Source organism: Echeneis naucrates, chromosome 6 (genome assembly GCF_900963305.1).
Source record: "Echeneis naucrates chromosome 6, fEcheNa1.1, whole genome shotgun sequence".
NCBI classification, from domain to species: domain Eukaryota; kingdom Metazoa; phylum Chordata; class Actinopteri; order Carangiformes; family Echeneidae; genus Echeneis; species Echeneis naucrates.
Genome location: NC_042516.1, coordinates 20,084,511 through 20,098,242, shown reverse-complemented (window position 1 = coordinate 20,098,242; position 13,732 = coordinate 20,084,511). Strand labels below are relative to the sequence as shown.

The window sequence follows — 13,732 nt, the reverse complement described above, 5'->3', positions numbered from 1 at the left end:
ACAATACTAACTTAAACATTGCCTGATCTATGAAAATGAGTAATTATTGTTGCCACCTTTTTGCCACATCTTGCGCTAGATAGATGCTAAGTATGACATTTAAAAGTAATTTAAAAGCCAACAAGACAATGTTTCAATCAGTAAGTTTCGATGAATTCATACACAAGGGGAGAACAGTTAAAATTTAGCTTCACTGAATATGTTTTTCACAAGAGACGATACTGAACGATGCTGTATTCAGTAAACCATAGACTAAAAATATTTAAAAGTGGGCTGACAGCTGTCTGTCTGTCTTTCTTTACTCAGTTTCATCAGCTGAACTTGGTGCATGTGGTATTTTCAGTGTGACATCTGACCACAAACTGGATATACGTTTTCATCTGGGCAACTTTGCTGGTCTCTGTGAGACCCATTGATGCTGATACAGGTATTCATCTTTGCAATCTTACCATGATGGCAGCATTAGAAATAGAAAGAAAATGTTTAGTAATAGTTTGTCACAATAAAAGGCCTCATGCTTTTCCAAATGTTAAATGTTCAAATGTATCTGTCAGTTCTTTTACTCTTCGGAGCTGCTTCAGTGGTTGAAGCAGAGTCCTGCCAAAATGGATACTCCATCACTCTGCCTGATGTAGAAATAACAGCTGAGGCCAGACTTACATCGTTCTCTTTCACTTCTGTTAATAACATCAAGTTCCTGAATCTAATTTGGTACGAATGTGAACAATTTAAAAAAAATGTGCGATGACAGAGACATGGTATTTAACATCATGATGAACGTTCATTCTGAGTTTGGAGGAGCCTAATGTGAGAAAGAAAAGCTGCAGCATCATCATCAATGACCTGAGGGGGTCGGACTCTGGGCCACATCAGCTCAGAGTTAACGGTGAACTCTTTCTAAACCTACATGGAGAGCAGCTATCTCTATGAGTTATTACAAATATGTCATGAAGATTCTTGTGCCTTTTAAGATAGATTCACCCATATTTAAATCAAAAGTAACTTTCGGGTTGGTCACCTACTTTGTGAACTCTTCTATCAGGTCTGACTCAGAGGCCCACAGTGATGAATCCTCCACTGACAGCGGGCCAGGAGACCACGCTGGCCTGCGCTCTGGATCTGCTCCTGTAATCACCTGGAGGTGGTGGAGGGCAGGAGACATCAGTGACATATCTCGGCTTTGACCTTTAACGTCTGAACACAAATTCAATCAATAATCAATAACAACTATTTACACATTTATTGTCATTGAAATTTGTTCCAAATGTGTTGTAATAGCCAGCTGTCCAACATGTGAACAGGAGGTCATAGTTCTGTTCACGTCACAGGTCCTAAACTGTATGTAAAGCCAAACTGCCACTGAATAATTATGACAGTGACTCTCATTTAGAAATGAGTCATTTGACAAGCAGGAACTTACAAGAATCTTCTGGTTACATTATGCTGTCACAGTGAAGCTGATTTTTGTCCATTTGAATATAAAATCTAATCATTCAGTTTTATCCTTACAAGCATTTGAGTAAAATTATATAAAAATTTTTGGATGCTTTTGTCAGTGACGGCTGAGAAATGTGTTTGGTGAGGTGGCCTTTTGCTATTCGCCACCAAATTTTATCTTTGATTCAAAGAGGTTATTTGTGCCAGATGTTAAGTATGGCTGAGAATCAGAAGGACAGCAGAAAACATGATGGCATTAAATGAGATGATCTCTGAAGAGGAGCAAAAATTGCTAGTTGAAGTGTAGAATACTTCCTTAAAATACTTAAGAGGAAACGAGCACTGTTGGGCAGCTTGCACAGCTGGTTGTGAAGGAGAGGAGACAAGCAACACAACAGGTAAGACACAGCATCTACTTACCTGAAGAACAACTTTTAAACTGCAGATGAAAGTTGATGAAGTTATTAATTTTACAACAAATGGTATCACAGATGTGGTTGTCAGGGAATATCTGCATGACTGGACCGGAGTCCGAAATTAAGGAGAGGATCAAATTATAATATTTTTATGTTATATAAGACATGTTGAATTGTTGACTTCTTGTGAAATAAGCCATCTTCACTTATATGGCTTCCGGTAGCCACATTTATTCAGCGAACACAGAATAATTTAGAATGTGCATTTAGAAGTGGACTTTCTATCAACTGAACTGCAAAAGTCTGTTGCATTTTTAGGGAAGTTTCATCTGTGGAGAGACAAGCCAAACAACTCAAGCATCAAATCAGGATTTCAGGATGTTTGTTCTTATCTGGGCAACTTTGCTCGCCTCTATGAGACCCATCAATACAGGTATTCATCTTTGTAATCTTACAAATATTAGAGATATAAGCAAAAAAAAAGAATTATAAATCAGAAATTTTCTTCAAAAAAGGCTAAGTTCCTTCCAAAATTTTGTTATTTCAGCCTGGATTTTATCTTATCATTGTGTATCACCCGAACCATCAAAGCATGTCATGAAGTTTATAACATTACACATGAAGGAGTTTGTTAAATGCTGAAATCTCACTGTGTTGTTTGCTAAACATTGCTCAAGAGCAGCTTTAAAATAAACATTATGGTGCACTATGTGTCTGTAGCTGTAGTCTTTATCCATTTATTATTAATTCATTATGTTATATTTATAACATCTACATTTTCTCAATATCTCTCTTTACTTTGACAGGTACAACATTGGCACTAAGAGAACACTGTAAGCTAAGTGATTATCGCATCTCTCTGCCTGAAGGAGAAATAACAGCTGAGGCTGGACTCTGCGTTGTCATACCGTGCTCTTTTACTACTTATTATTGGTTTACATCCCGAGATCTAGTTTAGTACAAATGTGAACGAGCTAAAGACAAATGTGATGATTCTGGGTGATGGTCTGTTGTCCCTCTGCTGACAGAGGGACAACAGACCACTCTGACCTGCACTGCTCCTGGTCTGTGCTCTGGATCTAAGCCTGAAATCACCTGGATGTGGATGGGAGGGAGGGAGGACGATGATCTGAATCTAACCTGCACCGTCAATAGTTTCTCCATCTTAAAGTATATGGTTCAAAAACGCTGCCAACTTTAACTTGCATGCAACAAATTAAAATTTAAGTTAACATGAAGAATGCAGGGGATGATAGGAGGAATAGTTTTCTGATAAAAAAAAATTATTTTCATAAAAAATTTTCTTAAAGATCTAAAAAAAAACAGTGAAAGCTCGGTTTAAAGAGTTCAACATGAATGTGAATACATATACATATACAACTATAACTTGATTGTAGACTACAATAGTCTTAGAAATTAAATGCATGTTCAGATCAATTCACTATGTGATTGTAGCGGCGTTGATATCTTTCCTCTGTGTTTGTAGGGATGATGAAGATCCTAAAAAACTCTGGATGTGAGCTTCAGTCAGAGCTCCTGACCTGTGTTTGTATCAGTGAGGGGTCTCCCTTACCCTCCATAACATGGCCTCTGCTGAAGAACCACAATGAGCACTCTGTCATCACCAGTGTGTCAAACTACACAATCAACAGCACCGTCATACTAACTGTGAAAGATGTCAACAACACTGTTGTTGAGTGTGTCAGCAGAAATGAAAATGGGGAAACAAGGAGGAAGCTCAGAATCACAGCTGCAGTGAAGCGAGGAGGTAAAGACGCACATAATATTATGTTCCTCTCACATTGTAATTTTGTCATTTCTTCTCGATTCACCACAACCTTCAACTGTTGAAACTGCCCCATCAGCTGCCATCTTATTTATTTCAAAAAAAGTTGTGGTGCAGTCATTTATAGGTCACTAACTGAGTGAATGCAGTTGAGTTGTTAACACAGTAAATCTACAGCACAACACCAGGGACACTTATGTCTCTTCTTATGGCAGATCCTCATGGCCTGAGTCACATTCCTCTCTTGACCGTTGCAGTTCTAGCTCTCATTGGAAACGTCATCCTTATAATCTGCGTTGTGTTTCTCAGGTGAGTTACAATATCATCATTTCATGTTACGAAGGTTCTGTTGGTTCTCTGGAGACTTTTAGACAGCTAATTATAACCCACTTGTCCTTCTCTCCAAAGGAAATCAAGAGAAGAGGTGAAACCGAATCCAGAAGACAGAACATACATGTCTCTGCAGACCACAGACAGATCACTATACGATGTTATCCACCACGCTAAATAGAAGGTTGTACCAATCAGATCTGTGAATTCAGATTTTCATCATGAATATAGCGATAAGTTATAGCCTGCGTTGTAAAGTATATAACTTTTGACTGAAATTCTGTTATTTTTGTCTTTGCAAGAGAAAGTCAGCTGAGGACAGAATATTTGTCAAATATATTACCTGCTGTTGGGAAGCACATCAGCATAGTGGTTAGCCTCTTTGTCCCACAAAAAGAAGGTTGCGTGTTTGGTTCCTGGGCCTGGGGCCTTTTTGTCTGTGAGTTTGCATGTTTCCTTCAGGTACTCCGGTTTCCTCCCACTGTCCAAAGACATCATGTTTGGCTTAACTGGTGGCTCTAAATTGTCTGTAGGTCTGAATGTGAGTGTGAGTGATTGTTGGTCTCTGTCTGTCTCTATGTGTTGGTCCTGTGGTGGGTTGGTGACCTGTCCAGGGTGATCCAGCCCTCGCCCAATGTGAGCTGGGATCGGCCCCACCAATCCCTGTGACCTTGAAATGGATAAGAAGTAGAAGATCAATGAATGAATAAATCACCTGCTCTCATTCACACACCACATCAGTTGTGCTGTTGTACTAGTTCGATACAATTTTTATTTATTTTTTTGTCTTTTCAGATTTTTCTTATTGTATCACTAAGTGTAACAAAGGTTCTGCCATTGTTCCCATTCTGAATATATGCTTTTATCCTCACTGACCTTTAGAATGTGTCTTCATGCCTTAAATATATTCTCTATCTGAAACGTATCCATCCATCCTACATATTTGTTATTCTTGAATATCTTTTTAAATGACAGAGACTCGACAGATCCTGTGTAATATAAACCATGACATCACAAGTGTGAAAATTTCTCCTAAAAGGCGATAAAATGTGTATTTAAGTTAGATATCACTTCACTATTACACGACTTTATATATATATTTCATTATTTAAATGAAGTTCAAAATGACAGATATACAGTGTACACTGGGGGTCAGCCTGCAGATAAATATTGTGATATTTTGACATTAGTCTCAGGAAACTGAAGTGGCTCAGCAGTATGCAGAGAAACTTCCCTAAAACAAGCTGTTGCTCGGAAAGCAAAGAAACGGGGGGAAGTAGCAGGTCAGTTCATAGCAGAATTGCAGTGGAACAAAAAGAGGTAAAACATTTCACTGAAATTTAAAATATATTGAAAATGTAAATGGTTAGCAATGCCTTTCCTTACTCTTGGTTTTGCTGGAGTAAAAGGCAGACAGTGGTGGAGACAGAATAGTTGGGGATGGGAGGGTGGATGATTACTGCTAAATAGTTCAGAGGGCTCAAACGTTGAATAGTTGGAGCTCTTGCTGTGAATATTGCTGTCATAAAATTCATCTATACAGGACCTCTCAAGAAGAGATGAAAAAATGGCTTTACCATAAAAAAAGAAACAATCATGGTATTAATCTCACAACAACAGAATAACCCAACATGCAGTATCCTGTTTTAAGATGATGTTAACTGTGGAGGTTCGTTTGGTTCAGTTTCTGTCCATTTACCGCATTTTAGTGTCAACTTGGAGGGAGAGACCGACTCTCAAACATTGAATTAAGATGTTTGTCTTCTTTTGGCCCATTCTGTTTTCCTCTTTGAGAAGCAGCAGTGCCAATACAGGTATTCAACCTTTACTGCAATCTTGTTTTGGTGACACGAAGGAAATAGTTAGCAATAAGTTTAGTATGGATTTATTTCTACCTTTATTTAACATTCCTCACATCATCTGTTTACTTGGAAGTTCAAGGATACATAGTTATCTGAATGACATTTGTTTAACACATATAATGCATAAAGACGTGTCTACAGCTTCACTCTTTTTATTAAATGTCATGGTATCTTGTTAGCATCTATATTTTCTCAGTCTCTCTTGTTGTTTACTTTGGCAGGTACAACATTGGCACTAAGAGAACACTGTCCGCTAAGTGATTTCTGCATCTCTCTGCCTGAAGGAGAAATAACAGCTGAGGCTGGACTCTGCGTTGTCATACCGTGCTCTTTTACTACTAATTATTGGTTTAAATCCCGAGATCTAGTTTGGTACAAATGTGACCCAGCTAAAGACAAATGTGATGATTCAGACATCATATTCAGCACTGAGAGGTATACTAACATTCAGTCTGAGTTTAGAGGACGAGTGTCACTGTTGGAGCCCGATGTGAGACAGAAAACCTGCAGCTTCATCATCAATGACCTGAAGGAGTCAGACTCTGGGTCTTATCAGTTCAGAGTTAATGGTGAATTGAATAGAAGAAAAGATGGATTTACATATCCTTCCAGAGCAACTGTGTCTGTTAAAGGTAAGAAGAGCTACAATACATATACAAAGTGAACTGAGCTGACATATTTAGTGTAAAGTTTGACATTTGTCGTCCTCTGTGGGCAACCAGAAGGAACTACAGCAGCTGCTGCTGGTTCCCTCAGTGAAATATTCCTCAAAGATTGAGATTATTTTAGTGAAGAATAACCTTCAGGTCATCACCAGATTCTGCTGTGTTCTTCCAACAGGACTGAGTCAGAAGCCCATACTGATGATCCCTCCGCTGACAGAAAGACAACAGACCACTCTGACCTGCACTGCTCCTGGTCTGTGCTCTGGATCTAAGCCTGAAATCACCTGGATGTGGATGGGAGCAGGAGGGAACAGCTCCCAGATCACAGAAAATATCAGTGACGTCAGGATTGAGAATACAGATGTTTTAGCACAAAGACACAGTTCAACTCTGACCTTTAACCCTTCAGCCGAACACCACGGTACCACTGTCACCTGTAAGGTCCGCTTTACAGGAAACGTCGCTACAGAGGAGACAGTGACCCTGAATGTGACCCGTGAGTGGTACAAACACTACATTATTAAAACATTAGCTGGGAGACTTTCTCTCACTTCTGAAGGTTTTCTGAACTGTGTTCAAATTTTACATCAGCAGCTGCAGTCTTTTCGAAAACTCAAACATAACGCTGCCCTTTGTGTGAAACATTTCTGTTTGTCTCATAGATGTAAAAGAAGTTAGAATCACTGAGGATACAAAAGTGAGGGAAGGTGACATGCTGAGTCTGACCTGTGGCATTGAAAGTTTCCCTCCATCAGTCATCAAGTGGACGAGATTTTCTGAGCTGATCACTGAAAATGGAACAGAAACCCACAAGCAGAACAACACTGACACCCCCGTGCAGGAAGGAAATGGAAAGGTCACGCTGTCCATCTCTAACGTGACAGCAAAAGATTCTGGCCTCTACATTTGCACTGTACAATATCTGAACAACATCTGGAATAAAGCAGTTGATGTCAAAGTGAAATGTAAGTGTAATTTTTGGTTTTATTTATTTTAGTCTGTTTTTAATCAGCAGATGACTGCGATTGAAACGATCAGCTTCAGGGAAATTCAAATAATTTCTCGAATTGCACCTTCAAATTTACAGTTTGTTTGGCTTTTACTGTATTTACTCCATTTTGTTTAAGTTCCTGCACCACTGGTGCCTCATGTCTGCTAATCACTCTGGGGAATCTTTATATACTAGGACTTGAGCACCCTCCAGTGGTAGAAGCAAAACTTACACAGTGGCAGACCTGCTAAATTAGGTGCAATCACAAGACTGTACACATTCATATTAATATTACAGGATTTGTTGTTTGTACTGAGACCTATTACTAAACCATATTATGTTAAGGCTGCTTTTTTTGTTAGAACTCTTCAAGTCACCACTTTGATGATCATATGTCACATTTATTAGAGATGTGTTTGAAAATAATAATAGTAAAAAGGTTAATCAGGTTTTTACCAATTTCGGATCATGTAGCTAGTTTAAAATGTTGCCCACAGATGTGAGAGAACCTGCGCTGACTGGGAACACAACTGTTGAAAAAGGAGATACCCTGAATCTGACCTGCAGGGCTGAAAGTTTCCCTCCAGCTCTTATTACGTGGACTAAACTCAGATCCAGCACAAGCCTAGCCAACGGAGTTGAACTGCAGAGCAACAATGGATCAGCCACACTCATTATCCCTGATGTGACAGCAGAAGATTCAGCACAGTACATCTGTACAGTTCAACACTTGAACACTACCAAGAAGAAACAGACTGAAGTGACTGTGACTTGTAAGTAGACTCCACTAATCATTTCGGAGCCTACGTTCATGTTATACTCAAGTATATTGTCGTGTCTTTGATATCCTTCTTGTGTGTTTACAGGGTTTTCAAAGATCTTAAACTCTGGATGTGAGCTTCAGTCAGAGCTCCTGACCTGTGTTTGTATCAGTGAGGGGTCTCCCTTACCCTCCATAACATGGCCTCTGCTGAAGAACCACAATGAGCACTCTGTCATCACCAGTGTGTCAAAATACACAATCAACAGCACCGTCATACTAACTGTGAAAGATGTCAACAACACTGTTGTTGAGTGTGTCAGCAGAAATGAAAATGGGGAAACAAGGAGGAAGCTCAGAATCACAGCCGCAGTGAAGCGAGGAGGTAAAGACGCACATAATATTATGTTCCTCTCACATTGTAATTTTGTCATTTCTTCTCGATTCACCACAACCTTCAACTGTTGAAACTGCCCCATCAGCTGCCATCTTATTTATTTCAAAAAAAGTTGTGGTGCAGTCATTTATAGGTCACTAACTGAGTGAATGCAGTTGAGTTGTTAACACAGTAAATCTACAGCACAACACCAGGGACACTTATGTCTCTTCTTATGGCAGATCCTCATGGCCTGAGTCACATTCCTCTCTTGACCGTTGCAGTTCTATCTCTCATTGGAAACGTCATCCTTATAATCTGCGTTGTGTTTCTCAGGTGAGTTACAATATCATCATTTCATGTTACGAAGGTTCTGTTGGTTCCCTGGAGACTTTTAGACAGCTAATTATAACCCACTTGTCCTTCTCTCCAAAGGAAATCAAGAGAAGAGGTGAAACCGAATCCAGAAGACAGAACATACATGTCTCTGCAGACAACAGACAGATCACTATACGATGTTATCCACCACGCTAAATAGAAGGTTGTACCAATCAGATCTGTGAATTCAGATTTTCATCATGAATATAGCGATAAGTTATAGCCTGCGTTGTAAAGTATATAACTTTTGACTGAAATTCTGTTATTTTTTTCTTTGCAAGAGAAAGTCAGCTGAGGACAGAATATTTGTCAAATATATTACCTGCTGTTGGGAAGCACATCAGCATAGTGGTTAGCCTCTTTGTCCCACAACAAGAAGGTTGCATGTTTGGTTCCTGGACCTGGGGCCTTTTTGCATGTTTCCTTCAGGTAGTCCGGTTTCCTCCCACCGTCCAAAGACATCATGTTTGGCTTAACTGGTGGCTCTAAATTGTCTGTAGGTCTGAATGTGAGTGGTTGTTGGTCTCTGTCTGTCTCTATGTGTTGGTCCTGTGGTGGGTTGGTGACCTGTCCAGGGTGATCCAGCCCTCGCCCAATGTGAGCTGGGATCGGCCCCACCAATCCCCGTGACCTTGAAATAGATAAGAAGTAGAAGATCAATGAATGAAGACAATAAAAGCCATTTTGATTCATAGAGTTGTAACAGTGTCTTCATTTTTTGGTAAATATTTACATTTGCCACTTTTATTAATAGCCATAATTTCTTCTCAGTGATAAATACACCAGTGAGGGAGGAACAACACTTGTCTTTTGGATTGATTCAGTGATTTTTTTATACATCATTTTGTTTGAGTGTATAATTTTCAGGTAAACTGAAAACCTTATTAATAAATATTAATGAAACAGTTTTTAGCTTATTTTTTTTTTTTTTTTTTTACCACTTAGTCTCTGTCCAACATAACTGAAATGCAAATTCAGTATCACTTGAAGTCATACTAAATAAGAAATTACCATTCAACACTTTTTAAGGAACAAATTCTAAGACAAAAATAGACAATTTTCAGCCGCTGTCTCGTGGTGTACGGCTCTAATATGGTCACAGTCTCTTATATGTGTACTTGTAAGGAATTTGCTATGTTAGCTGTGTTGTCTGAATGAAGTGTAAGAATTATTCAGTAGATTCAGTGAATCGCAGAATTCCCCTTGAAAAGTAATGTACAGCCAGTGACCAGTCGCCAACCAAGCAATTTCTACCATCATGCACTGGAAGACAGAAAAACTCAGTTCTTGTTTTGTGAGTCCACAGTGACTCAAATCATCCAATCTGAGCAGCTTATTGTTGAGTTAAAGGGGAAATTGGTGCCAAATTTGAAGGCATTATTGTGTGTTAGGCTACCAGTTCAGGGTGGGCCTTGCTCGTTTCTCAAGAATGCTAAAAGCTATTTTTAGTGCTTCTCTTTTTCTCAGAAGAGAAAGGTCAAGGGAGACTTCCTGAATCTGTGTTGCACAAAGAGGGAAAATTTAGAAGTGAGAAGAGAGGAAGAGCTTCTTCAGAGCAAACACAAAGAGGAGACTGGGACAAAACGGAGGTAAAACCTGACATTTACCTAATTTTATAAATAGGATTCTAAAATATTGTACAGTTGTTGATGAGACTGAGTCTTCCCTATGTTCAACTTCCTGAATGAAGATATATGTTTTGTCACAGCTGCCTTTGTTTCAGATTTTTCAACTGCACTTTTGACGTAAATGTTTTTGTTGTCTGGGCAACAGATCAGGATGATCCCTTTCAGCTGGTTGCTCCTGCTCATCTCTGTCAGGGGCAGCAAGGCTGCTACAGGTATGGACATATTATGTCCCCGTGTCCACAAGGCAGTCTAGCAGTAATACTATCCATAATGTACCCAAGCAGTCAAAATATATTTCCTCGTCATTCATTGTCAGTACCATAAGAAAAATATCTTCTCCCTTGCTTTCAGCAGGAGTGCCGATGAGGGGAAGAAAACACTGTGAATTTGGTTTGTGTTTCCCTGCCACAGCAAGTGAAGGACAGATAACAGCAGAGGCTGGTCTCTCTGTTGTGATACCGTGCTCTTTCACTCCTGGTTTCCGCTTCTATCCCCAAAATCTAGTTTGGTACAAATGTGAACCAGCTAAACAAAGATGCAGCGATTCAGACATAATCTTCGCCACTAACGAAAACCGCAGAAGAATTCAGCCTGGGTTTAGAGGACGAGTGGCGCTGGTAGAGCCCGACCTGAATCAAATGAACTGCAGCATCATCATCAATGACCTGAAGGAATCAGATTCTGGATCATATCGGCTCAGAGTTAAAGAACCCTACTTTGGGAGGACAGATGGATCTGCAATGACTACGATAGCAATTGTCGCTGTTAAAGGTACGACGGATGCTGTTGCTGTGATCTTAACTGTGGAATTTCAATGTAAAGAAAACAGCCAGTTCTTGTAGTTAGTTTGGATTTGGTTCTGGCAGGGCTGGGCGATAAAACAATAACGATAATTATCGTGAAATAACTTTTCCTCAATAGAAATATAGGACATGGTCAACAGAACTCATTCCATCCATTTTCTGACTGACAACACTAACAGCCAATGAGGGCCAATGCAAATAGCACCGTGCTGAGCCAGTCACGCAGCTGGAATAGAGTTTCAGCCACACATATAGAGTAGGAGATGCAGCCGGCTTAAACGTAAGCACATGCGCTTGTGTTTTGGCCACCAGCACGTTAGGAGTGGGAGCAAAACACTTGAAATTGGCAGAAAATATTAAGACGAGCCACAGCGTCCCCAAAGAAGACAGCCCAAGGCTCAAAACGCGAAGACATTGAGGAGAAAGGTCCGAGGAATTCGGTAGTGTGGGGATATTTTGCCTATTTAAAGTCCGACAAGAAGCAGAGTAACATAAACTGCAAATTGTGTCGTGCTTTTGACTGGCCAGAATTAAGACTTAGTTTATTATATAATCAATTTATTTATTTGAAATACAGTTCTACAAAATCGGTAGAGGATTTCAAATGTTTAACTTCTGACAAAAAATAAATATCATTTAAACCAATATTAATGTACTATCTTAACATCTCACATAGGAGTAAAAAGGAACTTCAAACTTGACAGAAACAGTTGTGTTATGTTGTCCCTTAGGCCCTGGTCAACATTGTGGACAGAGTGCAGTCCTTCCCTGGGTCATTGCTGCTGTGTCTGTCAGTGTTAATATCTGCTACACAATCTGTATGGTCTTCCTTTGGTAATGTTACTCCATCAATATGGTACATTTGAAATGCTGAGTCAAAACAACACATTCTGGCTTCATCTATTTTTTTTTTCCTCTACAGGAAAGCAAGAAAAAACTTTAAACCAAATCCAGAGGACAGGACTTACATGTCACTGCAACAGACGGACAGATCGCCACAGTATGATGTTATTGGCCACACTCTCAACTGTCAGCCTCCATCGAATGAAGTTTAGTTTCTGTCTAAATTACACTTTGTGCATATCCTTATTTCTGACATCCTTGCCATCCAGAATGTGATGAGGAATCTGTACATAAAATATGTGGACCAGAAACAGCTGGAAGGAAATTCAGTGTTCATAACCGTCCCAAATATAGAGAATATAAGGCTTCAGATAGACCTCCAGGCACTGCTAGGTTTCTGTCCATCGCTGCAAAAGATTTGGATCAGTCTACCATCTGATCGTAAAATGAAGTCAGCAGCAGGTCAATGAGCACAGAAATACAGCCAGAGTTATAGAAAAACTGTCTTCACTGACAAGAGGAACAAGGAGCCCTGAAACAGATGGTCTGGATCCTCCGAAGATCTGACCTCAACATCATCGAGCCAGTTTGGGATTCATTCAGACACTAATGTGGCAGCCTACAAGCAAAATTGTTGTTTCTATTAAAATAAACAAAAAGTGGTGGTAAAAAAAAAATTAGACTTGAGTGCGGTCATTTCTGCTTCTGTAAGTGAATTCATTTATTTTCAAAACATCAGTTGTGCTGTTGTACTAGTTCGATACAATTTTTTTTTTCTGTTTTCAAGGATTTATTTTGTCTTTTCAAAATGTTCTTACTGTATCACTAAGTGTAACAAAGGTTCTACCATTGTTCCCATTCTGAATATATGCTTTTATCCTCACTGACCTTTAGAATGTGTGTTCATGCATTAAATATACAGTATTCTCTATCTGAAACGTATCCATCCATCCATCCAGAGAATTGGGCAACACTATCGACAGATCCTGTGTAATATAAACCATGACATCACGTGTAAAAATTTGTCCTAAAAGGCGATAAAATGTGTATTTAAGTTAACTATCACCTCACTATTGCACGACTTGACCACAATAACACAGGCATGTATTAATCAAGTATAGGCCATTTACAGCATTGGAAAGTATTTGTCATACATAGTTGAAATGGTTTACAAAATAGTTCCATATGTGACATTCAGTCATTTGATATTAAAAAACTTAGAAGCCTTACCTGAAAACTGTACTAGAACAAACCACATCAGAGTTTCTCAAGATGGAAAGATTTTACAAAAAACAAAGAATCCATGTTTACAACACTTCCCTTCTTGGAAGAGTTCACATTACTTACAAAAAGAGAGGGCATCTAAGGATTTGAATGTGTGTGTATATATATATATATATATTTATCCAATGACATTAGATATACAGTGTACACTGGGGGTCAGCCTGCAGATAAAT

The 13,732-nt window shown here is 39.2% G+C and overlaps 3 protein-coding genes across 8 annotated transcripts; all 3 read left to right on the top strand.

Moving 5' to 3' along the window:
• Window positions 1-1,736: 1,736 nt before the first annotated feature.
• On the top strand, window positions 1,737-4,444 carry LOC115045418 (platelet-derived growth factor receptor alpha-like). Of its 4 annotated transcripts, none has more exons than XR_003840878.1 (5): window positions 1,737-1,835; window positions 2,172-2,286; window positions 2,660-3,621; window positions 3,855-3,948; window positions 4,048-4,444. XR_003840878.1 is itself a non-coding variant. In XM_029505086.1 (5 exons), exons 2-5 carry the CDS (start codon window positions 2,232-2,234, stop codon window positions 4,148-4,150), a joined length of 534 nt encoding a protein of 177 aa, XP_029360946.1. In that variant the 5' UTR covers window positions 1,737-1,835; window positions 2,172-2,231; the 3' UTR covers window positions 4,151-4,444. The 4 variants fall into 4 exon arrangements, 2 of the variants coding, with proteins under 2 accessions (XP_029360946.1, XP_029360947.1); XM_029505086.1 differs by having other exon boundaries at window positions 3,340-3,621; XR_003840877.1 differs by lacking the exon at window positions 1,737-1,835 and having other exon boundaries at window positions 1,975-2,286.
• An 89-nt stretch (window positions 4,445-4,533) lies between these two features.
• Window positions 4,534-9,790, top strand: LOC115044452 (hemicentin-1-like). 3 transcript variants are annotated; one of them, XM_029503458.1, is made up of 9 exons: window positions 4,534-5,289; window positions 5,679-5,783; window positions 6,053-6,463; window positions 6,672-6,992; window positions 7,159-7,461; window positions 7,985-8,260; window positions 8,354-8,632; window positions 8,908-8,959; window positions 9,059-9,790. In XM_029503458.1, the coding sequence occupies exons 2-9, from the start codon at window positions 5,723-5,725 to the stop codon at window positions 9,159-9,161; spliced, it is 1,806 nt and encodes a 601-aa protein (XP_029359318.1). In that variant the 5' UTR covers window positions 4,534-5,289; window positions 5,679-5,722; the 3' UTR covers window positions 9,162-9,790. The 3 variants fall into 3 exon arrangements, with proteins under 3 accessions (XP_029359318.1, XP_029359316.1, XP_029359317.1); XM_029503456.1 differs by having other exon boundaries at window positions 8,866-8,959; XM_029503457.1 differs by lacking the exon at window positions 4,534-5,289 and having other exon boundaries at window positions 5,488-5,783; window positions 8,866-8,959.
• A 648-nt stretch (window positions 9,791-10,438) lies between these two features.
• On the top strand, window positions 10,439-13,173 carry LOC115044453 (neurocan core protein-like). Its single transcript, XM_029503459.1, has 5 exons — window positions 10,439-10,590; window positions 10,775-10,841; window positions 10,981-11,400; window positions 12,164-12,266; window positions 12,355-13,173. Exons 2-5 carry the CDS (start codon window positions 10,781-10,783, stop codon window positions 12,485-12,487), a joined length of 717 nt encoding a protein of 238 aa, XP_029359319.1. The 5' UTR covers window positions 10,439-10,590; window positions 10,775-10,780; the 3' UTR covers window positions 12,488-13,173.
• Window positions 13,174-13,732: the final 559 nt, after the last annotated feature.

What these genes read in the sequence shown, in the direction of transcription:
- LOC115045418 (XM_029505086.1), top strand. Translation starts at nt 2,232, where the DNA reads ATGTTTGTTCTTATCTGGGCAACTTTGCTCGCCTCTATGAGACCCATC. An exon ending in TATGAGACCCATCAATACAG is followed by an intron (nt 2,287 to 3,339) that starts GTATTCATCTTT and finishes CTGTGTTTGTAG; the next exon opens with GGATGATGAAGATCCTAAAA. An exon ending in AGCTGCAGTGAAGCGAGGAG is followed by an intron (nt 3,622 to 3,854) that starts GTAAAGACGCAC and finishes TTCTTATGGCAG; the next exon opens with ATCCTCATGGCCTGAGTCAC.
- LOC115044452 (XM_029503456.1), top strand. Translation starts at nt 5,723, where the DNA reads ATGTTTGTCTTCTTTTGGCCCATTCTGTTTTCCTCTTTGAGAAGCAGC. An exon ending in AAGCAGCAGTGCCAATACAG is followed by an intron (nt 5,784 to 6,052) that starts GTATTCAACCTT and finishes TTACTTTGGCAG; the next exon opens with GTACAACATTGGCACTAAGA. An exon ending in ATCTGCGTTGTGTTTCTCAG is followed by an intron (nt 8,960 to 9,058) that starts GTGAGTTACAAT and finishes TTCTCTCCAAAG; the next exon opens with GAAATCAAGAGAAGAGGTGA.
- LOC115044453 (XM_029503459.1), top strand. Translation starts at nt 10,781, where the DNA reads ATGATCCCTTTCAGCTGGTTGCTCCTGCTCATCTCTGTCAGGGGCAGC. An exon ending in AGCAATTGTCGCTGTTAAAG is followed by an intron (nt 11,401 to 12,163) that starts GTACGACGGATG and finishes GTTGTCCCTTAG; the next exon opens with GCCCTGGTCAACATTGTGGA. An exon ending in ATCTGTATGGTCTTCCTTTG is followed by an intron (nt 12,267 to 12,354) that starts GTAATGTTACTC and finishes TTTCCTCTACAG; the next exon opens with GAAAGCAAGAAAAAACTTTA.